Source organism: Quercus robur, chromosome 2, assembly GCF_932294415.1.
Source record: "Quercus robur chromosome 2, dhQueRobu3.1, whole genome shotgun sequence".
Taxonomy (NCBI): domain Eukaryota; kingdom Viridiplantae; phylum Streptophyta; class Magnoliopsida; order Fagales; family Fagaceae; genus Quercus; species Quercus robur.
The window spans coordinates 90,099,667-90,127,016 of NC_065535.1; the positions used below are offsets into that span (position 1 = coordinate 90,099,667).

At 35.9% G+C, this 27,350-nt stretch overlaps 1 protein-coding gene across 1 annotated transcript; it reads left to right on the forward strand.

Moving 5' to 3' along the window:
* Positions 1–1,645: 1,645 nt before the first annotated feature.
* On the forward strand, positions 1,646–18,665 carry LOC126715734 (receptor-like protein 46). Its single transcript, XM_050416499.1, has 2 exons — positions 1,646–3,705; positions 17,836–18,665. Exons 1-2 carry the CDS (start codon positions 2,055–2,057, stop codon positions 18,588–18,590), a joined length of 2,406 nt encoding a protein of 801 aa, XP_050272456.1. The 5' UTR covers positions 1,646–2,054; the 3' UTR covers positions 18,591–18,665.
* Positions 18,666–27,350: the final 8,685 nt, after the last annotated feature.

Genomic DNA, 27,350 nt, shown 5'->3' on the forward strand with positions numbered 1-27,350 from the left:
GCATGTTGGGATTGGAGGGTGTAAAACTTTAGTTTTACACCATACCCTTCTAAAATTTAATCTCTTAAATATGTGCAACTGCATCTATGGACTATAATATTTTCTGTTGTTACTAATTTCCCATCGTAGGTGATATTTGCAACACCATGCCTTAGTTCCATGATACATATTTGGAAGTATAAGAGCTATAAATCTACAACCTGATTGTATACAAATTTATGTTGTTAAAGATCCATGGAGTTAATATTTTAGCCATCGTAACACATGGGACTAAATAAAAAAAAATCATGCCAAAATCCATGATTGGGTTGTGATTTATCGTTTCTTTCTCCTTCTATATAATATATGTTTCAATATTTTGCAATAGTCAAAACATGTTAAGTATAAACAAAAGCCCATTCTCTCTCTCTCTCTCTCTCTCTCAAGAAAACCCTAACACTATTTTTTTTTTAATTATTCAAATCTTTCATTTTGAGGGCAGGTTGTACATTTAGGTGATTGTACTGAGGTGCTAAAATCCCCATATTGAAGTTGATGAGAACATAGATATAAATGTATAATTAAGAAGATGAAGATGGTATCATGATATCACATCCAGTGAACGTTATTTCCAAGAATTTTTTAAGTTGATGAGGACATAGAGATAACTGATAAAATTCTTCAATGTCTTTTTTATCCTTTTTATAAATATTGTTCAAATTCTTGCGCGTATGCATGAGTTACATGCCAGTATGTGTAAAGAAGAATGCTAATGAACTATATTTTTACAAATGTAATAATGAAGTTAAAAAATGTCAACCCAATTAAATTTGAGTCCAATTAAAGCGAGGAATCAATAGAAATTCGCACTAAATCTAAGTCAAATTTGGACTAGGATTGCTACCTACGCAAGTTTTAAATTTCACCATAATTCATTTCAATAATCTAACTTTGCTTTTGTTCGTTTCGGTCCTCTAAGTTTCAAGTTTATTCAATTAAGACATTTTCATCAACTTCGGTTAAATATTGCGGTTGATTGTCCAAATTTTAATTTTTTTTCTTCAAATTTTTTAAATGGAAAAAAATCCAATTAATGATTGAAAAATAATCCTTAATTTTAAAATAATAATAATTATAATAACAAAAGTTGACGAAAGGGGCTTAATAGACTAAACTTGAAATTTAGAGAACTAAAATGAACAAAAGCAAAATTAGATGACTAAAATGAATTATGGTAAAACTTAGAAAATGAGCTTAAAATGCAAAAAATATATGACATGTCGTATTTAATTGCATCTAGCTTCTCAGCTAAACACTTAAAACTACAAGTCGTCCACTCATGCATATTTATCTCTTAGTCTAGACGTGTTATTTTCCAATTGGTTAGTGTAGTTCGTTACAGGTAGTTGTTTTAGTGCTTCATTCTTCATTCTTCTTTTCCAGTTTCTTTCCTTTTCCCATCGATTATCCAAAAAATATATATTACTTCGTTCCTACTGACTTAGACTTTGGGTACACCGCGATTGGTGGTGCAGCCATGTGAACCTCTTTTTAAGGTAGCATTTCTAATGGGTATGATCATTGATCGATGATGACCTGCAAAGCATGAAATATATGAGTATTTTCAAACTCATAAGGATGCAATAGAACCCCAGTGATAGAGAAACTACTGTGCTAACAAACTAAAACTAAATCCACGAACAGTGATTCTTGCTTCTCCAATCAGTAATGCACGACTTGATGCAGTGAATAAAGCAAGAAATAAACCACAAGTCGTTTATGCGGAAACACAAAATGCTTTTCACGTTTTGCTTTCCAGCTTCCAAGCTTGCTTTATTCTTTAAAAGTCAAATTTTTGTGTAAACTCACTCCATGAAAAGAGATACCAGACTAGCCAAAATGCTTTCCAGTGATCTCTCTTTCCTTTCCACAGATTTTCAATGCTACGTGATCATTGAGTTAGACTTTGAGAACACCGTGATTAGTGGTGCAGCATGAAAACCTCTTCATATCACACTCCTCCAAACTGTTTATAACCATGACCATCCAACAAAGAACAAAGAAACACAACGATAATGGGCAACCTCAGCCTGCTACTAGCGCTTCTCATTCTTTTCACCCCTTCTCTTTGTTGCCCTGAATATCAAAAACAAGCCCTTCTCGAGTTTAAATCCTCTCTCATCAAAACTACTAGTTCTCCCTCATTACAAAGCCCAGTCGTTGAGTTCGAGTCATGGAATTCCACCTCAGATTGTTGCAACTGGAACAGGGTCATTTGTAGTACTCGTTTTCATTCGAGGACTGTGATTGCTCTGCATCTTGACTCCCTTGTTTTCATGCAATCTATGGAGCCCATGGTGGTGACTTCCACCATCTTGACGCCACTCTTTCGCATTAGAAGCTTGATGCTGCTTGACATGGAAGGGAATCAAATACAAGGTGAATTGCCAGGTGAGGGCTTTGCCAATTTAAGCAGATTGGTTTATCTTGATTTGAAGAATAATCACTTCAATGGCTCCATTCCCTCTCAACTTTTCCATTTGAGGTATCTTCGATATCTTGATATAAGTGGTAGTTTGTTCCATGGTATTCTTAGTGGGGAAGTGGGCTCTCTTCAAAACTTGCGGGTTTTGAAGTTGGAAGAAAATTTTTTTGGTGGAAATATCCCCAAGGAAATAGGGAACATGACAAAGTTGCAGCGATTGTGTCTTCGCAGCAACAAGTTTTTTGGTGAAATTCCATCTTCATTTTCGTATTTGAAGGGGTTGGAAGAATTAGACTTGAGGGATAATTCCTTGTCAATGAACATTCCTATTTTTATTGGCAATCTATCCAACATAACTATCTTGGCCTTGAGCAATAACATGTTGACAGGTAGAATTCCATCGTCTATAGAGAATTTGACGAAGTTGGAAACACTTCAGTTGGAAAACAACCGACTCAGTGGAGAAATTCCATCTTGTTTGTTCACTATCAAGGGCATGAAGCATCTTTTTCTAGGAGGGAATTATCTAACATGGAATAGCAATGCAAAGATAGAACCAAAGTTTATGCTATCTGAATTATCTATGAAGTCTTGCGGTCTGACAGGAGAAATCCCATATTGGATTTCTAAACAAAAGACTCTTGAAGTTTTGGACTTGAGTGAGAATAAGCTAGAAGGAATGTTCCCACAATGGCTTGTTGAAATGGAAGTTGGAAGCATTGTTCTATCAAATAACAGTCTTACAGGTTCTCTCCCACCTCGTCTGTTCAACTCTCAAAGTTTATTAGTTCTTTCCCTATCTCAAAACAACTTTTCTGGAGAACTGCCAAACAACATTGGTAATGCAACTTCTCTCATAGTCCTCATGTTGGCTGAAAATAATTTTTCAGGTAAGGTTCCTCAATCTATCTCTAATATTCATTACCTCCTATTACTAGACTTGTCAAGCAATAGATTTTTTGGCAACTTACCAGATTTTAGCTCCAATGAAGTGCTCGGGTTCATTGACTTTTCTTCTAATGAATTCTCTGGTGAAATTCCAACAAATTTTTCCCAAGAAATTAAACTTCTTGCATTGGGAAAAAATAAGTTTACTGGCCGCTTGCCTAGAAACCTGACCAAAATGAGCAAGCTTGAACACCTAGATATCCATGACAACAAAATCACAGGTGAATTGCCAGAGTTTATTAGCCAAATCTCCACCCTTCAAGTCCTAAATTTACGTAATACCACCCTCCAAGGTTCCATCCCTAATGGTATTTTCAAACTCAGTAGCCTCCAAATTCTTGACCTCTCAAACAACCATCTTGTTGGCAACATCTCTCCAAAGTTTGGAGATTTTGCTGGTATGATTGAAACATCAAACGAATTTTCATCACTCCCTGATCTTGTCACCATCTCAATCGAGTTACATTATCTGATAGTGATTTGGAAGAAGTCAAAACGAAGTCTCTCAAGCCGTAACCTCCAACTCTACTCTTTGTTAGACCTGTCAATGAACAAACTGTTTGGTGAGATCCCAACATCATTAGGCAGATTGAAGGATCTAAAGCTTCTCAACATCTCACATAACATCCTCTCTGGAAAGGTACCGATAAGTCTTGGTGACCTAGAGAGTCTTGAGACTTTGGACTTGTCACATAATAAATTATCAGGCTTAATTCCGCAATCACTAGCAAAGTTGCAAGAATTGTCTGTTTTGGATGTGAGTAACAATGAGCTCACAGGTAAGATTCCAATTGGTGGCCAAATGGACACTATGAATGACCCGAACTTTTTTGCTAACAATAGTGGACTATGCGGAATGCAGATTCAGGTTCCGTGTGCTAAAGAGCTATCACCAACAGAATCATCAAAGAATGAGAGTAAGGAGACATTGTTCTTATGGGAAGGAGTGGGCATTGGATACTATTTTGGCTTCTTTACAGTTGTGGGAATCTTATATCATACTAGGTATTTTGTTCCTAAACCACTTCCAAATCATCTCAGCCAATGAATTAGGCAAAGTGTTTAAGTTTCCAATCTCATACAAGTTATGTAGTTTATTTTATTATCAAATATCTAATTCTCGTCATGCAAAGACTTTCAATTAAACAATTATAATAAATAGTCATTCATAAGTATCTGTCTGACCGTAAGTTGTGCATTTCACCTATATATATATATATATATATATATATATATATTAGAATGATAACGTGAAAAGTGTGAGTTTGCAAAGGCTTAATGGCATATATTATATAAAAACTACAGAGGAAGCAAAAGAAAAACTTAAAAACTTTCATTTTACACTATAGAATATTTGCTAACTTGTGCAATGCATAGGAAAACTCAACAAAAAAAAAAATATATATATATATATATATATTAATATACATATTTAATTAATGGGTTGGATTCAAGTTATTTTTGGTAATACATACACTAAATAATTTTGTATTGAATTTGTTTTTTGACAAATCCACTATAAATTTAAATTTTCTTCTTGTACATTTCATGCTAGCAAAATTTTAAGATGATCAAATATTAGTAAATATCTAATCAATAATATTTTTAAATTTCAAGATTTTTGTATATTAAAATTATAGACAAAGCATGAGTTTATGGATCAAATAACAAATAATATCCAATTAATACAAAATTTAACATGAATATTAAGAAGAATGAGAACGCATAATCTAATGGTGGGAATTTTAAAATACTAACCAAAAATAAATTATTGGATGGAGCAACTGGATCATGTCCCATAATTTTGAAGCATAAAAGAACATACCAAATTCAATGAGAATTTGTTAGAATATATATGAAACCTAATTAAATCAAGTTTTATTTGTTACTGGATTTATTTGTCCAAAATAACGATAAACTGTAATTAATCTAATCACACATAGTTTAACATGATTTGTAGGTCTAAAAACCAAACTAAAGAAAATACATATTAGAATGATTATATGGGGAAGATTACACCAACCAATTGATAATTGTTACAATAAGTAGAGAGAAGAATTCTAATCTTTGTTTGTTAGTTTTTGTTTTTTCATACAAATATCAAAGGATGCTATTAAAAAATTAAAAAACAATATTCACTATTATAAACTGCACATTAGCTGCTTTTTAAATATTATCATAACTTCTTATGCTTGAAACATAGAAGTATCAAAAGTCGTTACCGGGCTATAGTATACGAAATCAACAAAGCCTGCTAATAACAAGTACAAAAGCAGCCATGAATTATGTCCTTAATCAGTGGAGTATTAAATTGGGCAAAAAAAATTTTCTTTTTTGATAATTCAATAGTAAGGTGGAGGAGGATATGAACCTTGGAAGTCAAAGATATCAGAAAGTGCTAATTAGTTGAACTAATAATTAAGTGTACTCAATAACGTGGGTTCCAGTTAATTTAACTGGTAAAGTCTCTGATAGTTGTATAAGAGATCTGAGGTTCATTTTCCGCCTATACCAAAAACTGATTAGTATCTTAATTTGATGATAAAGAACTATCATCAAAAGCGAACGCCATAGGTTGAAACTCTCTAAAAAAAAATTGTACTCAATAACTTTTTATTAATATTACACCATTCAATAACTTTTTATTAGAATAATATTTTAAAATTTTAATGATTTAAATATATTCTTGTTCTTAGCACTTAGTGAAAACTGCAGCTCTAAGGGGCCTCTCTCTCTCTCTCTCTCTCTCTCTCTCTCTTTTCTATTTTTCTTTTTTTATTTATCAAGATATAATATTTTTTTAAACAAAGTTTAGCTACAAAATTGGTTGTAACTTAAGGCTACAACCTTACTTAATATCTTTTTATTGAAGATGAATTTTGACAAATCTACCATTGGATTACATTTTCTTTTTATATCTCCCATGCTTGTAAAATTTCTAGAAAATTAAAGATTAATATTTAATAGCTAACTATGTTATCAATAAATTGTTTAAATTACAAGTTTTTATAGTTTAAAATTATATATAAAATATAATCTTATAGATTATATAGTAAATAATATTCAATTGGCACAAAATTTAACACATGTATTAAGAGCGTAAAGAATATGCAATTCAGTGGTTAGATTTTTGAAATATATATGTAATAGTGTTAATAATATTGAGTAAGGTTGTAACTTAAGACTACAATCAATTTTATAGCTAAACTTTGTCCTGTTTTTTTTTCTTAACAAGTAAAGAGTTGAAGGTGGATATTTAACTGTCGATATTGTTTTACCCCTAATCTAATAGCTTTATAATGGAGTCATCACTTAATTTAATTAAACAAGAAAAATTAAGAAAACCTATATATATAAAAAAGTATTCCTTCATTGATGGATAATGAAAATTACATCAATTGTTTGAATAAAAAAAATTTATATGGTATTGGTCTTAAATACAATCTAAGAAAAGAGAATTTTACTATATGACTAGTTTCCTAGTTGCATTCTAGAGAGAATGTTATATTTTTTTGATGTGCAAGAGTAAAGGATTTAGATATTGTTATGCCAATAGACAGTGTTCAATTTTTTAGAATTTCTCATGAGAAGTAAATTAGGAAACCAATTATATAACCTTAAGTATGTCCATGGTATGCTTTGTGAAGGAAGCAAACATATTTTCCTAAAAATATGATGCTAAAAAAATTTGATTACAATAGCTAGGTTTTTGTAAAACCTAAAGCACGGTCACTAGTTGGTTGGGCCAAACTTAATCAAATATTGGTGAAGTTGCTTAAATCTTCAACGACCTTATATGTGTGGTTGCTTTGGTAAACGAGTGAGGTAAAGGCTACTCGAGTTTGAAATGTCTTTGGGTTGCAACATGGTTACTTAACTTGAAATTATAATAAGGTTATTAGTTTGGATGGCGACTAAAGTATATTATGAGAATCTTAATAATAAGATGAAAACACTCATTATTTATTTGTAAATTACATATTAGATATTGATAATACACATGCTCCAAAAATAGATGTTTGAGTTCTAGGTGTTTTGTAGATGAGCATTGATGCAGATAGCTGCCTTTGCTCATGCATGTGATGTGGTAACCTAAATTGATATTAAATTGAGTTAGTTGAGTGTATATTGTGTGAGAATGTTCTAAGTTACCAATGAAATAGAGTATCAATAGTAAACTACATGACCGATTGCCCAAAAGAACAAAAGAATGTATAATTGATAAGAAACTAAGTATATTTGTTTAATAACAATGTAGTAGATATTGTAAATTAAGGTGTATTCTAGGAATAACTAAACAAATAATATTGATTTTTAATTTTTAAATGCACTTAGAAAAATTGTTAATAAACTATATTAGGAAAGTTTTGACATCACTTTAATGAAAAATATAAAAAACTGTCAAAAAAATTAATTGATTTATTATTTTCCCATAAAATATTTCTAAAAATAGTTTATAAATGAATACATTTAAAAGCATTCGTTAATAATTCTCTTTTTAAGTTCACTACTAATGTTATTGTTAGCTATCTTTCCTTATAAAGTATGTACTAGAATATAGCTTAATGGTGTGTATATTGATTCAAAATTAGATGCCAATAAGTAAAGAATAAAATTATTAGAATTTGAAGATAAACAACCTCATAGAACCTTGTTAGGGTTTTTTTTTTTTTTTTTCACATTTGATCTTTAAATTTTTGTTTGTCTTGCACTCTCACATGTTGACTATGTTGCAGCGATAAATTTAGCGTTTAAAAAGCATTTTATCGTAATACCAATGTACCATAAGCTTTTTAACGTATTTTAATAAAATAATTCTTTTTTAGAAAAAATAAGTTGATACACTCAGTACACATAACTTCCAGTCCATGCTACATAACTTTGTAAGCATGACCTATGAACTCTCACACTACGGCAAACTAAACGCATAGCGCATCCTTACAATTTTACTAAACAATTGAACTCGTTTATTAGTGAGAGTTTAATTTTGTGATCTATAATGTGGTTAAATATGCTACTTTATATATAATATATAAAAGGGAATGATTCGCATTTCCTCTATTCCTACAAATACAAAGTGTTTTAATAGAAAAGACATTGAGTTTATTCCTTGACCCATGTTATTCCCCTTAATTTTGGATTCATAAAATACATACATACGATGAGTCTTTTGGCTAAATATTGATAAATTTGAAGTTAATTTGTGTTATAGGTACTGTTCCAACTTATTTAGGAATCTGAGGAAAGAGAGTGAATTTCGGCAATACCATTGCCGAAATTCAACAAAAATAGGAGAGAGAAAGAAAAAATGTGGGAGAGAGAAATTTTTGATTTTCGGCAACACCATCACCGAAATTCCTTCTGCCCATACCTGCTGCCCGAGTGGGTGCTCGAAGTATGAGTGCGCGCAAGGAAAACCAAATGTGGCAATGGCATTGCCGAAATAGGAGGGGAAATTTTTTTTTTCCCCTCCTATTTCGGCAATGCCATTGCCAAAATTTCCCCTCCTATTTCGGCAATGCCATTGCCACATTTCACTTTTTTTTTTTTTTTTTTTTAAGAAATGATATGTGCACATAATTTTTACAATATTTTTACAATATTTTCACAACAAATCACAGGTAATTAGTTATTATTAGTTAAAATTTGAATTTAACACTGAGATTACTTTTTTAATCCAACAATAACAACCTGCCACTTAAAATTTATTGTAAAAATATTGTAAAAATTGTGTGCACATATCATTTCTTTAAAAAAAAAAAAAAAAAAAAAAAAAAAAAAAAGAAGTGAAATGTGGCAATGGCATTGCCGAAATAGGAGGGGAAAAAAAAATTTCCCCTCCTATTTCGGCAATGCCATTGCCACGTTTGGTTTTCCTTGCGCGCACTCACACTTCGAGCATCCACTCGGGCAGCAGGTATGGGCAGAAGGAATTTCGGTGATGGTGTTGCCGAAAATAAAAAATTTCTCTCTCCTACTTTTTCTCTTTCTCTCTCCTACTTTTGTTGAATTTCGGCAATGGTATTGCCGAAATTCACTCTCTTTCCTCAGATTCCTAAATAAGTTGGAACAGTACCTATAACACAAATTAACTTCGAATTTAGCAATATTAAGCCAAAAAACTCTACATACGATACCCAACCAAAAATAAAATAAAACAAAATAAAATCCAAGTCTTTTTTTTGGTTAAGAGGAATTTTTATTAACAAAGAACTAAAGCTCAAGCAGAGAAGCAGGGCAAAGCCTGTTCATGTACAATCCTTTGGAATCAAATTCCAACAAAACTGATATGTCCACAGGAGGACTTTCAAAAACAGTAAAATCATCTTCTAGAAGACCTCCCATCCTAGCTAGAGCATCCGCACAGCGGTTAGCTTCCCGGAAACAATGCTTGAAGCGAACTTGAGGAATTTGTTGTATCAAGTGTCTACAATCATCCAAGAGAGCAGAAGCAAAGATATTAGAATAATTGGGGTTCACAATAGCATCCACAATAGACTTTGCATCCAGCTCTACATCTACTGCTAAGATGCAGCGATTTACACAAAGACTAAGCCCGTCTCTAAGAGCCCATAGCTCAGCCAGAAAGCTTGTTGTAATTCCTATTTTCCGGGCAAATCCAGCTACCCAACCACCCTCTTCATTGCGAATCAAACCTCCTCCCCCTGCCAACCCCGGATTTCCAAGGGAAGAACCATCTGTGTTCAACTTTAACCAACCTGCTATTGGTTTAGACCATCGAATAGGCCTAACAATTTTGACAACGGGGTCCTTGGCTGGAGCAGCATAGAAGTAGTACTCAAAAGCCCTTTGGACTATTTCCTTAGCCAAGTGAGGGTTCGGCCCAAGGCTCCTAAAGACCAAGTGATTTCTGCGCTTCCAGATTAACCAAACAGCAAAAAGAAATTGAATACTCCAAGGAATGAGCAGCTGACCTGTGGGTTTCTTGTTAGTACTATTTATTTTTAACCACTCCTGAATGTCTCTTTCAAAGAAAAGATTGTCCACATCATGCACTCCCAACTGACTCCAGATAAACTTCACAGCTTCGCAATCCCTTAGAGCATGCAAAATGGATTCATTGGTTGAATGGCACAAGGGGCAGGAGTTCTCAGGAACAATTCCCCTTGTAAGGAGGCAATCTTTTACTCCTATACTATTATGTAAACAAAGCCAAACAAAGGATTGAATTCTGGGCAGAATCTTTACTTTCCAAATCCAGCTTCCCTCAAACTGAGCACTATTACCCACCGCAGAAGCTAACTTATAGGCAGACCCAATATTGAAAGAACCATGCTCTGAGTCTATCCAAGTTAATTTATCCCCTCCTCTCGAAGCCAAAGCAACCGAAATTGCCTGAAGCTCAAGTTTTGTTGGATCCGGAAACACAAAGGGGATTTTTGACAAATCCCATCCACCAACAGAGACAACATCCTTCACCCTTAGGTCCATTGCATCTCGGGGCAGGGGGCCCTGAATGGCTTGCCGGAGAGAGCCCATCTTGGTCCAGCTATCATTCCAAAGGCTAAGGCTACTATCCCTTCCAATGGTCCATCTAACTCCTTTTTGAAACACCTCAGCTCCCTTCTTCATTGCAGCCCACACCCTAGAGCAAGGCAATCTGTCTCTATTACTTGAATTAATTCTTCTAGTGCTACAATATTTGCCTTTAAGAACCTGAGCCCATAAAGAACTTCCTTTTGACTGATATCTCCAATTAAGTTTTGCTAGAAGGGCCAAGTTCCTACCCTTAGCCGACTGGATCCCTAAACCACCCTCTTCTTTAGTCTTCGTAACCTTTTCCCAATTCACCCAATGAGTCTTCTTAGCTGTTTCCGAGGAGCCCCACAGAAAATTCCTATTAACTCTATCAATTCCCTCAGAAATTTTTCCAGGTAAATAAGCGCATTGCATGACATAATTAGGGATAGTAGAGGAAACATGCTTAACTAAAACAGCTCTACCTGCCAAAGAGAGGAGGTTAGCCTTCCAACCTGAGAGTTTCTGCTTAACCCGATCCAAAACAAAGTTGAAATCATTAGCTGAAGGGCCAGAATGTTTTATGGGAATGCCAAGATATTTTCCAATATTTGGGGTAGATTGGAAACCCAAAATATTACACATAGAAGCTCTCATATCCCTGTCCACATTTGGCGAAAAATAAACTCTGGATTTCGCCTCACTAACTGTTTGCCCAGATCGATTACAGAACTCATCTAACACCTCACGGACAATGGTGCAATTGTCATGGTCAGCCCTAGCAAAAAGGACTAAATCATCTGCAAAGAAAAGGTGAGAGAAAGCCAATCCTCCCCTAGCTGATTTCACAGGATTCCAACTCTTAGAGCTACACTTGGCTTCAATGAGGTGGCCAAGAAATTCCATACATATGATGAAGATGTACGGAGATAAAGGGTCACCTTGCCTAATTCCTCTGGAAGGAAAAATTTGATCCAACCTAGCTCCATTTAATAAAATAGAGGTGTTAACCGAAGAAATACAGCTCATGATAAGCTTAATGAGCCCTTGAGGGAGATTTATTTTGGTAAGCATCTCCCTAATGAAGCTCCACTCGAGCTTATCATAGGCTTTCTCCAAATCTATTTTGATTGCCATATACCCAACCTTGCCCTTCTTTCTACTCACAGAGTGGATAAGCTCTTGAACTAAGATAGCATTGTCCGTACCCCTTCTACCCGGAATGAAAGCAGTCTGAAGAGGAGAAATAACTTGGTCAAGCAGCGGTCTCAATCTTGCAACTATTACTTTCGACACAATCTTATACACCGTGTTGCAAAGACTAATTGGGCGGTAGTTGTTTAAGGTTTCCGGGCCAGGTATTTTGGGGATGAGAGAGATGAGGGTACTGTTTAATAATTCCGGAACTTCTTTCAACATAAAAACCTTCTTAACTTCCTCCATGACAGACCTGCCTACAACAAGCCAAAACTGCTGGAAAAATCCAGCATGAAGACCATCAGGCCCAGGGGCCTTAAAGGCTTTCAAGGACCAAAGACCAGCTCTAATTTCCTCTTCGGTAACCTCTGCATCAAGGCTGTCCCGATCCTCATCCGTGATACAAGCATGCCAGGTGTTATCAGACAGAATAACACGAGGAGCGGAACAAAGAGACGTACTGTACAATTTAGCAAAACCAGTACGAATCACCTCCTTCACCTCATTCTCATCATGCACCCATTCTCCAGTGCTAGACATGATAGCACTAATAGTGTTTCTCTTCCTTCGTACCAAAGTAGAGATATGGTAGAAGGAAGTGTTACGATCTCCAAACATCATCCAATTCACTCTAGATTTCAGAGCCCAAAGTTCCTCCTCTTGGCTGAGAACACAAGCCAGATCAGCTTGGAGTTGCCTTTCCAAAATAACAAGATTATGAGACGGCCTAATAGCTAAGCTTCTCTGAGTTCCATCCAACCTAGCCATTATCCTTCTCTTTTTTGCAAAGATATTACCAAAATGAGCTTTATTCCAATCTGAAGCATCACGAGAAAATTTAGAAATGGCACCCTGGAGTTGAGAACCTTGACTCCAGGCTTGCTGGACAACCCTAGGAAAGGAAGGGTCTGAGAGCCAGAAGCTCTGGAACTTGAAAGACACATTAGGCTTAGACCACACAGCAGGACTGGTTTCCAAAAGAACCGGACAGTGGTCCGAGTGACAACGAGTAAGATGGGAAACCTTAGCTTCAGGATAAAGAGTGCACCAACTAGAGTTTACAAAAAATCTATCTATTCTTTCTTGGATGAGAATGTGGGCATCTCTACGATTGGCCCAAGTAAACCTTGAGCCTGAGAACCCCAGGTCTATCATGTTACATCTATCCAGACAGTCCTTTAAAAGGAGAGACCTCCTAATGCTAACATCTCTTCCTCCTAACTTATCAGCACTAGATAGAGGCTCATTAAAATCCCCTGCAATTACCCAAGGCATGCTATGCAGCTCCGCAACATTTATAAGATTATTCCACAAAATAGACCTTTCAGCAAACCTAGGACTAGCATAAATAGCTGAAAATAACCAGGACAGATTGGAAGTTCGTACCTTAATAGTAACATGAATTTCCTGCTCTGTTTTTTCCATAAGAGTAACTTCTACTTTGTCTGAATTCCAAAGAAGCCATAATCCCCCCGTACGGCCAATCGTATCCGTATGGATCGCTCCATCAAAAGGCAATCTATCTGTAATACCTTTTGCTCTCTCCCCTCCCAAACGAGTTTCCATTACCACAAAAATCGCCGGATCATGAACACGAGCCAAATCCTTAATATGACTTTGAAAATTGGGTTTTAACGCACCCCTGCTATTCCAGATGATGAAGTTCATAATTAACAAAACAAAGAAAATCGGACAAACACCAAGCGGAGGCAAACACTTATCAGCAAGAATTAGAAGCATGACCTCCTTCCTCAAGCTCCATACACTCTGTATCAGCAACTCCATGCTCTGCCCCTCCCATGAGCACCCCATCACACTCCTTTGAAACATTTCCAACCAGCTCACTTGCCGACTCCCCTGCATCTTCACTATACAGCATTTGACCATCGACACCGCCATCAGTATTGCTGGTACCACGAAACCCAACGCCTCCATCATCACACTCCTCTCCGCCACAGCTTCCTTTAAATACGAAGCCCACCTCCGGCTTAGTCGTGATTGAAAGCAGCGGCTTCCTTACCCGATCTGGCTTGCTCTTGCTCACAACCTGATGCCGATCTGCTTGAGGAAGACAACTCACGGACTGATTTTCAGAGGAGATATTTTGGAAGCGACCAGAGCTGGTCTGAGTGTTAACAACTTGAGTCTTAGCACGTGCTAAGGCTTTTTTACTTTTGACCGAAATTCTGTGGTCCACATAACTCAAACAGCCTTCATTTCCTACGCCCACTTCAGGAACCTTTGGGCTTCTTTCCAACGCAACATGGGCCTGATGAGGAGCATAACTACTTGCTGGAGGACCATTATCTGCTACAGGGGCTTCCATGTTGGGCTTCGATGGCACAAGCTTCCTTTTGAACTCCCTAGCCGGCCCATCACTGGCCTTAAATTTTTCCACCACACTACTGAATCTCGCTGCATTCACATTCTTCCGCAACTCCTGCTTTAGACGACCGTTATCCATAGCATTGTAGGCCCCTCCACTCCTCTGTAGCTTAATCCCATTCTTCCTACGTGACACAATAGTCCAAGATCCGTATGTACCTGTTTGTACCTCCTCACGCTCACTCCCATGCATGATCCTGCTGGACTCCACCTCTGGCCCCACATTGTCAGGCACACGCACCTCGCATGGATGATCATTTGCATTCCCATTCTCCTTCATTCCAGATGCCGGCGGCGATGACTCAGCTCGGATTGTATACGGGCAATTTTCTTTACGGTGGCCAATTCTTCCGCAAGAAAAACATAGACTCTGTAATCCTTCATAACAGATGTTTTGCTCGCATTTTCCGATTAACACTGCATTGGGCAGTGGTTTATTCACATCCACTTGAACACAAATCCTCGCATACCTCCCTCTCGTTTCCATTGCAGTGTGAGAGTCTACCCGCAAGACATTACCGATGGATTTTCCAATATGAATGAGAGCCTCAAGATTATAATATTCAATTGGTAGTTCCTTTAGCCGTATCCAAACAGTTATGGAAGTGACGTTCGCCGACGCCGGTCGAAAGTCAGGTTCCCAAGGCCTAATGGAGAGAAAGTTTTCCCCAATGAACCAAGGGCCTTTTCTAAGAACGGCTTCATAATCGTCTTTCAAAGAAAACCGAGTAAGATAGAAACCATGCTCCAAATCAACGCAGTCAAACCTTCCAGCCGGTTTCCATAAAGAAAGAAGCCTATTATGCAGAAAGTTGAGCCCCACCGATCTGCCATACACCTTAACTATAAGAGCTTTTGACCATGGCGTTCGGATGCGCTTCTTAAAATCTCTTGAGAACTTGACAGCAACAAGCCCCTCACGCAGGTTCTCTACTTCTTCGTCCGACTCCACTTCATCTTCCATGAGCTCACCAAAGCAAAAAGCCTCTGTGAAAGACTCATCGTATGTATGTATTTTATGAATCCAAAATTAAGGGGAATAACATGGGTCAAGGAATAAACTCAATGTCTTTTCTATTAAAACACTTTGTATTTGTAGGAATAGAGGAAATGCGAATCATTCCCTTTTATATATTATATATAAAGTAGCATATTTAACCACATTATAGACCACAAAATTAAACTCTCACTAATAAACGAGTTCAATTGTTTAGTAAATTTGAAGGATGCGCTATGCGTTTAGTTTGCCGTAGTGTGAGAGTTCATAGGTCATGCTTACAAAGTTATGTAGCATGGACTGGAAGTTATGTGTACTGAGTGTATCAACTTATTTTTTCTAAAAAAGAATTATTTTATCAAAATACGTTAAAAAGCTTATGGTACATTGGTATTACGATAAAATGCTTTTTAAACGCTAAATTTATCGCTGCAACATAGTCAACATGTGAGAGTGCAAGACAAACAAAAATTTAACTGCAACATAGTAAATTTTTGTGTAAACTCACTCCATGAAAAGAGATACCAGACTAGCCAAAATGCTTTCCAGTGATCTCTCTTTCCTTTCCACAGATTTTCAATGCTACGTGATCATTGAGTTAGACTTTGAGAACACCGTGATTAGTGGTGCAGCATGAAAACCTCTTCATATCACACTCCTCCAAACTGTTTATAACCATGACCATCCAACAAAGAACAAAGAAACACAACGATAATGGGCAACCTCAGCCTGCTACTAGCGCTTCTCATTCTTTTCACCCCTTCTCTTTGTTGCCCTGAATATCAAAAACAAGCCCTTCTCGAGTTTAAATCCTCTCTCATCAAAACAACTAGTTCTCCCTCATTAGAAAGCCCAGTTGTTGAGTTAGAGTCATGGAATTCCACCTCAGATTGTTGCAACTAGAACAGGGTCATTTGTAGTACTCGTTTTCATTCGAGGACTGTGATTGCTCTACATCTTGACTCCCTTGTTTTCATGCGATCTATGGAGCCCATAGTGGTGACTTCCACCATCTTGACGCCACTCTTTCGCATTAGAAGCTTGATGCTGCTTGACATGGAAGGGAATCAAATACAAGGTGAATTGCCAGGTGACGGCTTTGCCAATTTAAGCAAATTGGTTTATCTTGATTTGAAGAATAATCACTTCAATGGCTCCATTCCCTCTCAACTTTTCCATTTGAGGTATCTTCGATATCTTGATATAAGTGGTAGTTTGTTCCATGGTATTCTTAGTGGGGAAGTGGGCTCTCTTCAAAACTTGCGGGTTTTGAAGTTGGAAGAAAATTTTTTTGGTGGAAATATCCCCAAGGAGATAGGGAACATGACAAAGTTGCAGCGATTGTGTCTTCGCAGCAACAAGTTTTTTGGTGAAATTCCATCTTCATTTTCGTATTTGAAGGGGTTGGAAGAATTAGACTTGAGGGATAATTCCTTGTCAATGAACATTCCTATTTTTATTGGCAATCTATCCAACATAACTATCTTGGCCTTGAGCAATAACTGGTTGACAGGTGGAATTCCATCGTCTATAAAGAATTTGACGAAGTTGGAAACACTTCAGTTGGAAAATAACCTACTCAGTGGAGAAATTCCACCTTGGTTGTTCACTATCGAGGGCATGAAGCGTCTTTTTCTAGGAGGGAATCATCTAACATGGAATAGCAATGCAAAGATAGAGCCAAAGTTTATGCTATCTGAATTATCTATGAAGTCTTGCGGTCTGACAGGAGAAATCCCATATTGGATTTCTAAACAAAAGACTCTTGAAGTTTTGGACTTGAGTGACAATAAGCTAGAAGGAATGTTCCCACAATGGCTTGTTGAAATGGAAGTTGGAAGCATATTTCTATCAAATAACAGTCTTACAGGTTCTCTCCCACCTCGTCTGTTCAACTCTCAAAGTTTATTAGTTCTTTCCCTATCTCAAAACAACTTTTTTGGAGAACTGCCAAACAACATTGGTAATGCAACTTCTCTCATAGTCCTCATGTTGGCTGAAAATAATTTTTCAGGTAAGGTTCCTCAATCTATCTCTAATATTCGTTACCTCCTATTACTAGACTTTTCAAGCAATAGATTTTTTGGCAACTTACCAGATTTTAGCTCCAATGAAGTGCTCGGGTTCATTGACTTTTCTTCTAATGAATTCTCTGGTGAAATTCCAACAAATTTTTCACAAGAAATTAAACTTCTTGCATTGGGAAAAAATAAGTTTACTGGCCGCTTGCCTAGAAACCTGACCAAAATGAGCAAGCTTGAATACCTAGATATCCATGACAACAAAATCACAGGTGGATTGCCAGAGTTTATTAGCCAAATCTCCACTCTTCAAGTCCTAAATTTACGTAATACCACCCTCCAAGGTTCCATCCCTAATGGTATTTTCAAACTTAGTAGCCTCCAAATTCTTGACCTCTCAAACAACCATCTTGTTGGCAACATCTCTCCAAAGTTTGGAGATTTTGCTGGTATGATTGAAACATCAAACGAATTTTCATCACTCCCTGATATTGTCGCCATCTCAATCCAGTTACATTATCTGAAAGTGATTTGGAAGAAGTCAAAACAAAGTCTCTCAAGCCGTAACCTCCATCTCTACTCTTTGTTAGACCTGTCAATGAACAAACTTTTTGGTGAGATCCCAGCATCATTAGGCAGATTGAAGGATCTAAAGCTTCTCAACATCTCACATAACATCCTCTCTGGAAAGGTACCGATAAGTCTTGGTGACCTAGAGAGTCTTGAGACTTTGGACTTGTCACATAATATATTATCAGGCTTAATTCCGCAATCACTAGCAAAGTTGCAAGAATTGTCTGTTTTGGATGTGAGTAACAATGAGCTCACAGGTAAGATTCCAATTGGTGGCCAAATGGACACTATGAATGATCCGAACTTTTTTGCTAACAATAGTGGACTATGCGGAATGCAGATTCAGGTTCCATGTGCTAAAGAGCTATCACCAACAGAATCTTCAAAGGATGAGAGTAAGGAGACATTGTTCTTATGGGAAGGAGTGGGCATTGGATACTCATTTGGCTTCTTTACAGTTTTGGGAATCTTATATCATACTGGGTATTTTGTTCCTAAACCACTTCCAAATCATCGCAGCCAATGAATTAGGCAAAGTGTTTAAGTTTCCAGTCTCATACAAGTTATGTAGTTTATTTTATTATCAAATATCTAATTCTCGTCATGCAAAGACTTTCAATTAAACAATTATAATAAATAATCATTCATAAGTATCTGTCAGACCGTAAGTTGTGCATTTCACCTATATATATATATTAGAATGATAACGTGAAAAAGTGTGAGTTTGCAAAGGCTTAATGGCATATATTATATAAAAACTACAGAGGAAGCAAAAGAAAAACTTAAAAACTTTCATTTTACACTATAGAATATTTGCTAACTTGTGCAATGCATAGGAAAACTCAACAAATATATATATATATATATATATATATATATATATATTAATATACATATTTAATTAATGGGTTGGATTCAAGTTATTTTTGGTAATACATACACTAAATAATTTTGTATTGAATTTGTGTTTTGACAAATCCACTATAAATTTAAATTTTCTTCTTGTACATTTCATGCTAGCAAAATTTTAAGATGATCAAATATTAGTAAATATCTCATCAATAATATTTTTAAAGTTCAAGATTTTTGTATATTAAAATTATAGACAAAGCATGAGTTTATGGATCAAATAACAAATAATATCCAATTAATACAAAATTTAACATGAATATTAAGAAGAACGAGAACGCAAAATCTAATGGTGGGAATTTTAAAATACTAACCAAAAATAAATTATTGGATGGAGTAACTGGATCATGTCCCATAATTTTGAAGCATAAAAGAACATACCAAATTCAATTAGAATTTGTTAGAATATATGTGAGGACACGATTTGTAACGAACCGTAACAGTGTTGGGTTCGCACGTAAAAAAGCCCAAACAATATAATTTGTAGAGTGTGGGTTTGAAAGGCTAGGCCTTAGTCACCAGACAGCGGGTTTTTCGTGGTGTTCATACATGGTTTAAATCGTGTTCGCCCTGGGAGTCTTTCTCCTGGAGGCGGGCTGGGAGGTTCTAGTTTTTGGCCATTTTTCCCAGCCTCTTTCCCCGGATTGCTTATTTTTCCTTTTATACTAGCCTGTCTTCCTTATCCAACGTCCACGTGTGGGGTTCGATTTTCCAAGACTGATACTTGTCCTATCAGCCCATACCCAGAGTGGTTGGGGGTGGTTGTAAAAGCTGAAGGGTATGGCTCTGTCAGGTGCAGAGTATTGAATGGCAGTAAGTGCAGCTTTCCCTTTGTCCTTGGTCGTTAAACTATCCAGGGTGTCCTTCCCTATTGACATAGATATTTTTAGATTTTTTCCAAACTGTTTCTGTTCCGTTTTTGTCCTTCCTTCCAGGGGGACCTCGGACATACCGAGGACCGAATCGTCCTCGGCTGTGTCCCAGGACTATTTTGTACTTGTATTACCTATCCTTGGCTATAACCTTCCTCGGCTCGGGTTTTGGGCCCCAATGAATAAATGGGCCAAGGCCACAGATTATCGGGCCCTACAATAGCCCCTCAAAATCCTGCTGTCCGACCTCTTGGTCGGAGAGGAGGGTTTTGGTAATGCCAAGCCTTTATTACGGCTCGTCTCATTTAACTCTGCCCTTCATTAATATTGGTATCTTTTCATCTACCCAGGAATCATACCGGGCTACGAGACATTCCTTCTGAATTCATTCACAATGCGTTCCTGCCGTTTCGTTATCCAAAACGCGCCTTTAATGATTTCCCTTTACGAGACCATTTAAATTCGACGGTATTTGACGGTGTGGGGAAGTGGAACGGGTATATTCTAATTTACAGGTTTTCTTGGAAATCTGAACAGATTAAATACCTCTCGTTTTGCCCTTCATATAAGAAGAAAGGCATGGGGTTATTTCTTTCATATAGAGACCCTTTTAATTCTTCTGAAACCAGAAACCCTTAGCCACCTCCAGAGTTTACTTTATCTGCTAGTTACACCTTAAATTATGATACGTTCAAGATAGGAGTGAGTAATGAAGGGACCATACCCTTCTTAGAAATACCATGTTTTTATGAAGCTAAAAATGGCTCGGTCAGGGCAGGGATGACAGAGACTCAAGATACTTCTCACCCTCCTTTCAGCCAAAATCCGAAACAGGGGCTTGTCGTGTCAAACTTTCGGCGTGACTGAGTTGGGGTCACCCATTATCAGTACCAGCCGCTCTCTCATGAGCATAGCTAACATGGCACCAGCGTGTTAGGAGTCAGGACTAACGCAGGGAATAAGTGCCCCTGCTTCTTCTTCTCTTTGTTCACTGGTGCCTCCTTTTACCTCTCTTTTTTCTTCTTTCCACCACCAGATTCATCCTGGTGCTTTTCCTTCTTCCTCTTCTTCTCCTCCTTCTTTCTCTTCTTCTCCTCCTTCTTTCTCTAAAGAAGGTCCTCCTCTTAATATGGGCGCTACTGGGGCAGAGTTTGGAAGGACTTCGGAGACGAGTTTAAAAAGACATCTGACTGTTTATTTGCCTTATTGTTGTTGTTGTTTTTTTTTTTTTATTGTTTTTGTAATCCACCTTCTGTATAGGCTTGTTTAAGCCCTTCTTTATACGTTGTAATACCTCTTTATATTAATAAAAGTCGTTATTGCTTTATTTCACATGTTCTATCTCTTTATTTCTGAAATGGTTACGCCGTGAATAGACATACTATCTTGTGAATTCTTTTTATTTTTACACTTTGACCGATGCCTAGGACCGAAACCCCCATTAATAAAAAGAGCTTGCTCCGTGCTTATCGAAGTTAGTCGGCGTAAGAACGCCGATTTGAACAAATGACACTTAAGGCAGAAATCCTTACCAGGAAAAAGAAAAGTACATTATGATGGGTTTATTAGAGTTATCTGGCGTAATAATGCCGACCCAAGAAAACGATACTTAGGGCCGAAAATCCTTACTAAAGATAAAAGATACTATTATAAACGCATTAGAGGTATTGTATACAAAGAGACTGACCTGAAAGTGGGTTGCATGCCCCAAACTTAAACGAGGTGATGGCGGAATGCCCGATGCCGTGTAGAAAATAATCACCCGAGGATACCCAAAATGAACAGCACCTGCAGGTTGTTGAATAATAAGGTGTTTTGCCATCTTCCTAATAACTTTCGTAGCCTTAACCTTTTTCTGGTGTTTGGTCCGAGGACTGAGTAATTTAAAATTCTCCTTGAGTAGTTGGTTTCCTCATAGGTTTGAGTCCGAGGACCATGCAATACATTGGTTCTGTCCAAAACTTGATTTTGATAAGTAGTTGGTTTCCCCATAAGTTTGAGTCCGAGGACCATGCAATACCTTGGTTCTGTCCAAAACTTGATTTTGATAAGTAGTTGGTTTCCCCATAGGTTTGAGTCCGAGGACCATACAATACCTTAGTTCTGTCCAAAACTTGATTTTGATAAGTAGTTGGTTTCCCCATAGGTTTGAGTCCGAGGACCATGCAATACCTTGGTTCTGTCCAAAACCTGATTTTGATAAGTAGTTGGTTTCCCCATAGGTTTGAGTCCGAGGACCATGCAATACCTTGGTTCTGTCCAAAACTTGATTTTGATAAGTAGTTGGGGGAATTAACCCCTTGGCTATGGCATGAGACCTTGGTTTTGGGGGGAATTAGCTCCTCGGCCAAGCCCCTAGAACCATCCGTACGGCTGACGCTTCAAAACGTAGCCCCTAGTAAAGAAACATAGCCCATAGTGGAACTTTACACTAGAACACTACAACCGAGTGTTAGAAATGATAAGGGAACTGTCTCGACCTACCAACTATGCCAACACACAAGCCTTTCCCACAGACGGCGCCAATTGTGAGGACACGATTTGTAACGAACCGTAACAATGTTGGGTTCGCACGTAAAAAGGCCCAAACAATATAATTTGTAGAGCGTGGGTTTGAAAGGCTAGGCCTTAGTCACCAGACGGCGGGTTTTTCATGGTGTTCATACATGGTTTAAATCGTGTTCGCCCTGGGAGTCTTTCTTCTGGAGGTGGGCTGGGAGGCTCTGGTTTTTGGCCATTTTTCCCAGCCTCTTTCCCCGGATTGCTTATTTTTCCTTTTATACTAGCCTGTCTTCCTTATCCAACGTCCACGTGTGGGGTTCGATTTTCCAAGACTGATACTTGTCCTATCAGCCCATACCTAGAGTGGTTGGGGGTGGTTGTAAAAGCTGAAGGGTATGGCTCTGTCAGGTGCAGAGTATTGAATGGCAGTAAGTGCAGCTTTCCCTTTGTCCTTGGTCGTTAAACTATCCAAGGTGTCCTTCCCTATTGACATAGATATTTTTAGATTTTTTCCAGACTGTTTCTGTTCCGTTTTTGTCCTTCCTTCCAGGGGGACCTCGGACATGCCGAGGACCGAATCGTCCTCGACTGTGTCCCAGGACTATTTTGTACTTGTATTACCTATCCTTGGCTATAACCTTCCTCGGCTCTGGTTTTGGGCCCCAATGAATAAATGGGCCAGGGCCACAGATTATCGGGCCCTACAATATATATGAAACCTAATTAAATCAAGTTTTATTTGTTACTGGATTTATTTGTCCAAAATAACGATAAACTTTAATTAATCTAATCACACATAGTTTAACATGATTTGTAGGTCTAAAAACCAAACTAAAGAAAATACATATTAGAATGATTATATGGGGAAGATTACACCAACCAATTGATAATTGTTACAATAAGTAGAGAGAAGAATTCTAATCTTTGTTTGTTAGTTTTTGTTTTTTCATACAAATATCAAAGGATGCTATTAAAAAATTAAAAAACAATATTCACTATTATAAACTGCACATTAGCTGCTTTTTAAATATTATCATAACTTCTTATGCTTGAAACATAGATTTCCGTCACGAGTTTATTCTAAAAGTATCAAAAGTCGTTACCGGGCTATAGTATACGAAATCAACAAAGCCTGCTAATAACAAGTACAAAAGCAGCCATGAATTATGTCCTTAATCAGTGGAGTATTAAATTGGGCAAAAAAAATTTTCTTTTTTGATAATTCAATAGTAAGGTGGAGGAGGATATGAACCTTGGAAGTCGAAGATATCAGAAAGTGCTAATTAGTTGAACTAATAATTAAGTGTACTCAATAACGTGGGTTCCAGTTAACTTAACTGGTAAAGTCTCTGATAGTTGTATAAGAGATCTGAGGTTCATTTTCCGCCTATACCAAAAATTGATTAGTATCTTGATTTGATGATAAAGAATTATCATCAAAAGCGAACGCCATAGGTTGAAACTCTCTAAAAAAAATTATATTCAATAACTTTTTATTAATATTACACCATTCAATAACTTTTTATTAGAATAATATTTTAAAATTTTAATGATTTAAATATATTCTTGTTCTTAGCACTTAGTGAAAACTGCAGCTCTAAGGGACCTCTCTCTCTCTCTCTCTCTCTCTCTCTCTCTCTCTCTTTTCTTTTTTTCTTTTTTTATTTATCAAGATATAATTTTTTTTTTAACAAAGTTTAGTTACAAAATTGGTTGTAACTTAAGGCTACAACCTTACTTAATATCTTTTTATTGAAGATGAATTTTGACAAATCTACCATTGGATTACATTTTCTTTTTATATCCCCCATGCTTGTAAAATTTCTAGAAAATTAAAGATTAATATTTAATAGTTAACTATGTTATCAATAAATTGTTTAAATTACAAGTTTTTATAGTTTAAAATTATATATAAAATATAATCTTATAGATTATATAGTAAATAATATTCGATTGGCACAAAATTTAACACATGTATTAAGAGCGTAAAGAATATGCAATTCAGTGGTTAGATTTTCGAAATATATATGTAATAGTGTTAATAATATTGAGTAAAGTTGTAACCTAAGACTACAACCAATTTTATAGCTAAACTTTGTCCTGTTTTTTTTTTTTTCTTAACAAGTAAAGAATTGAAGGTGGATATTTAACTGTCAATATTGTTTTACCCCTAATCTAATAGCTTTATAATGGAGTCATCACTTAATTTAATTAAACAAGAAAACCTATATATATAAAAAAAGTATTCCTTCATTGATGGATAATGAAAATTACATCAATTGTTTGAATAAAAAAAATTTATATGGTATTGGTCTTAAATACAATCTAAGAAAAGAGAATTTTACTATATGACTAGTTTCCTAGTTGCATTCTAGAGAGAATGTTATATTTTTTTTGATGTGCAAGAGTAAAGGATTTAGATATTGTTATGCCAATAGACAGTGTTCAATTTTTTAGAATTTCTCATGAGAAGTAAATTAGGAAACCAATTATATAACCTTAAGAATGTCCATGGTATGCTTTGTGAAGGAAGCAAACATATTTTCCTAAAAATATGATGCTAAAAAAATTTGATTACAATAGCTAGGTTTTTGTAAAACCTAAAGCATGGTCACTAGTTGGTTGGGCCAAACTTAATCAAATATTGGTGAAGTTGCTTAAATCTTCAACGACCTTATATGTGTGGTTGCTTTGGTAAACGAGTGAGGTAAAGGCTACTCGAGTTTGAAATGTCTTTGGGTTGCAACATGGTTACTTAACTTGGAATTGTAATAAGGTTATTAGTTTGGATGGCGACTAAAGTATATTATGAGAATCTTAATGATAAGATGAAAACACTCATTATTTATTTGTAAATTACATATTAGATATTGATAATACACATGCTCCAAAAATAGATGTTTGAGTTCTAGGTGTTTTGTAGATGAGCATTGATGCAGATAGCTGCCTTTGCTCATGCATGTGATGTGGTAACCTAAATTGATATTAAATTGAGTTAGTTGAGTGTATATTGTGTGAGAATGTTCCAAGTTACCAATGAAATAGAGTATCAATAGTAAACTACATGACCGATTGCCCAAAAGAACAAAAGAATGTATAATTGATAAAAAAAACTAAGTATATTTGTTTAATAACAATGTAGTAGATATTGTAAATTAAGGTGTATTCTAGGAATAACTAAACAAATAATATTGATTTTTAATTTTTAAATGCACTTAGAACAATTGTTAATAAACTATATTAGGAAAATTTTGACATCATTTTAATGAAAAATATAAAAAATTGTCAAAAAAATTAATTGATTTATTATTTTCCCATAAAATATTTCTAAAAATAGTTTATAAATGAATACATTTAAAACCATCCGTTAATAATTCTCTTTTTAAGTTCACTACTAATGTTATTGTTAGCTATCTTTCCTTATAAAGTATGTACTAGAATATAGCTTAATGGTGTGTATATTGATTTAAAATTAGATGCCACTAAGTAAAGAATAAAATTATTAGAATTTGAAGATAAACAACCTCATAGAACCTTGTTAGGGTTTTTTTTTTTTTTTTTTTTCACATTTGATCTTTAAATTTTTGTTTGTCTTGCACTCTCACATGTTGACCATGTTGCAGCGATAAATTTAGCATTTAAAAAGCATTTTATCGTAATATCAATGTACCATAAGCTTTTTAACGTATTTTAATAAAATAATTCTTTTTTAGAAAAAATAAGTTGATACACTCAATACACATAACTTCCAGTCCATGTTACATAACTTTGTAAGCATGACCTATGAACTCTCACACTACGGTAAACGCAAAGCGCATCCTTAAAATTTTACTAAACAATTGAACTCGTTTATTAGTGAGAGTTTAATTTTGTGATCTATAATGTGGTTAAATATGCTACTTTATATATAATATATAAAAGGGAATGATTCGCATTCCCTCTATTCCTACAAATACATGATTCTCAAAAAAAAAAAAATATATATATATATATATATATATTCCTACAAATCCAACCCATGTTGAAGGGTGGGGGGGCCATGATTGTGAAATTTTTTTAAATATATATAAATATATATAATTATTTTAATGGTTTCAAAATTTAGTCTACAAAAATAAGAGCTGGCCCTCCCTAAGTATTTGTATTAGTCCAATGATAGTTTTAAAAAAAATTGGTCTAATATTTATAGAGACAACTTTATTTTTCACAATTCTATATTTTATTGTAAAACGTACTTTTATATCTGTTAAATATTTGAAAAAATTGGCACCAAACATGTTTGAATTTATCTTTTTCAACCTGTTATGTGGCGATTAACAAGTTATTGACTCATTAAAAAATTATTGTTACTAAAACTACACATGAAATATCTCTTTAGTTACCACATAATAGATCAAAGCAAAATAGTTTCAAATATGTTTTGAGCCTAATTTGTTCCTCCAAATTTTGGATCATTCTTGTTTTTGAAAATTACATTAGTTCACTTGAATAATTTTACTTACATTAGTGTAGGGACACAAAATCTTTAGCGGCCCAACAACGATGTTGGGCTCGCACACGGAAAGTCCCTCACAATAATATTTGTAGAGAGTGGGCTTTAAAGGCCAGCGTTGGATCACAGGGCGACATTTCGGGCCGGACTATAGGTGAACCAATATGAGAACGAGCTTTGGGCTGGACATTCAGGCCCTTCAATCTTGTATCCAGGAGGATTTGGCTCCTCGGATCATGTCCGAGGAGCGATGGTGCTGTCCCCGGTTACCCGTCGGCGGGTTTTTATGTGGTGTCCGGCGTATATTATCCAGACATTCTCTTTCATCAAGTCTTTCTCCCGAAGCTAAATGGATCCGTCCCCCTTGGTCACATAACATTCTCTTTTATACTAGCCTACGTTCGTTGTCCTTCGTCCACGTGTAGGGTCGATCTTTCCAGGACAGATACCTGTCCCATCAGTCTAATCCCTGAATTGTGGGAGATGGTCCATAAAGCCTAAAAATCCGGCT

What these genes read in the sequence shown, in the direction of transcription:
- LOC126715734 (XM_050416499.1), top strand. Translation starts at nt 2,055, where the DNA reads ATGGGCAACCTCAGCCTGCTACTAGCGCTTCTCATTCTTTTCACCCCT. An exon ending in ACGTAATACCACCCTCCAAG is followed by an intron (nt 3,706 to 17,835) that starts GTTCCATCCCTA and finishes CCACCCTCCAAG; the next exon opens with GTTCCATCCCTAATGGTATT.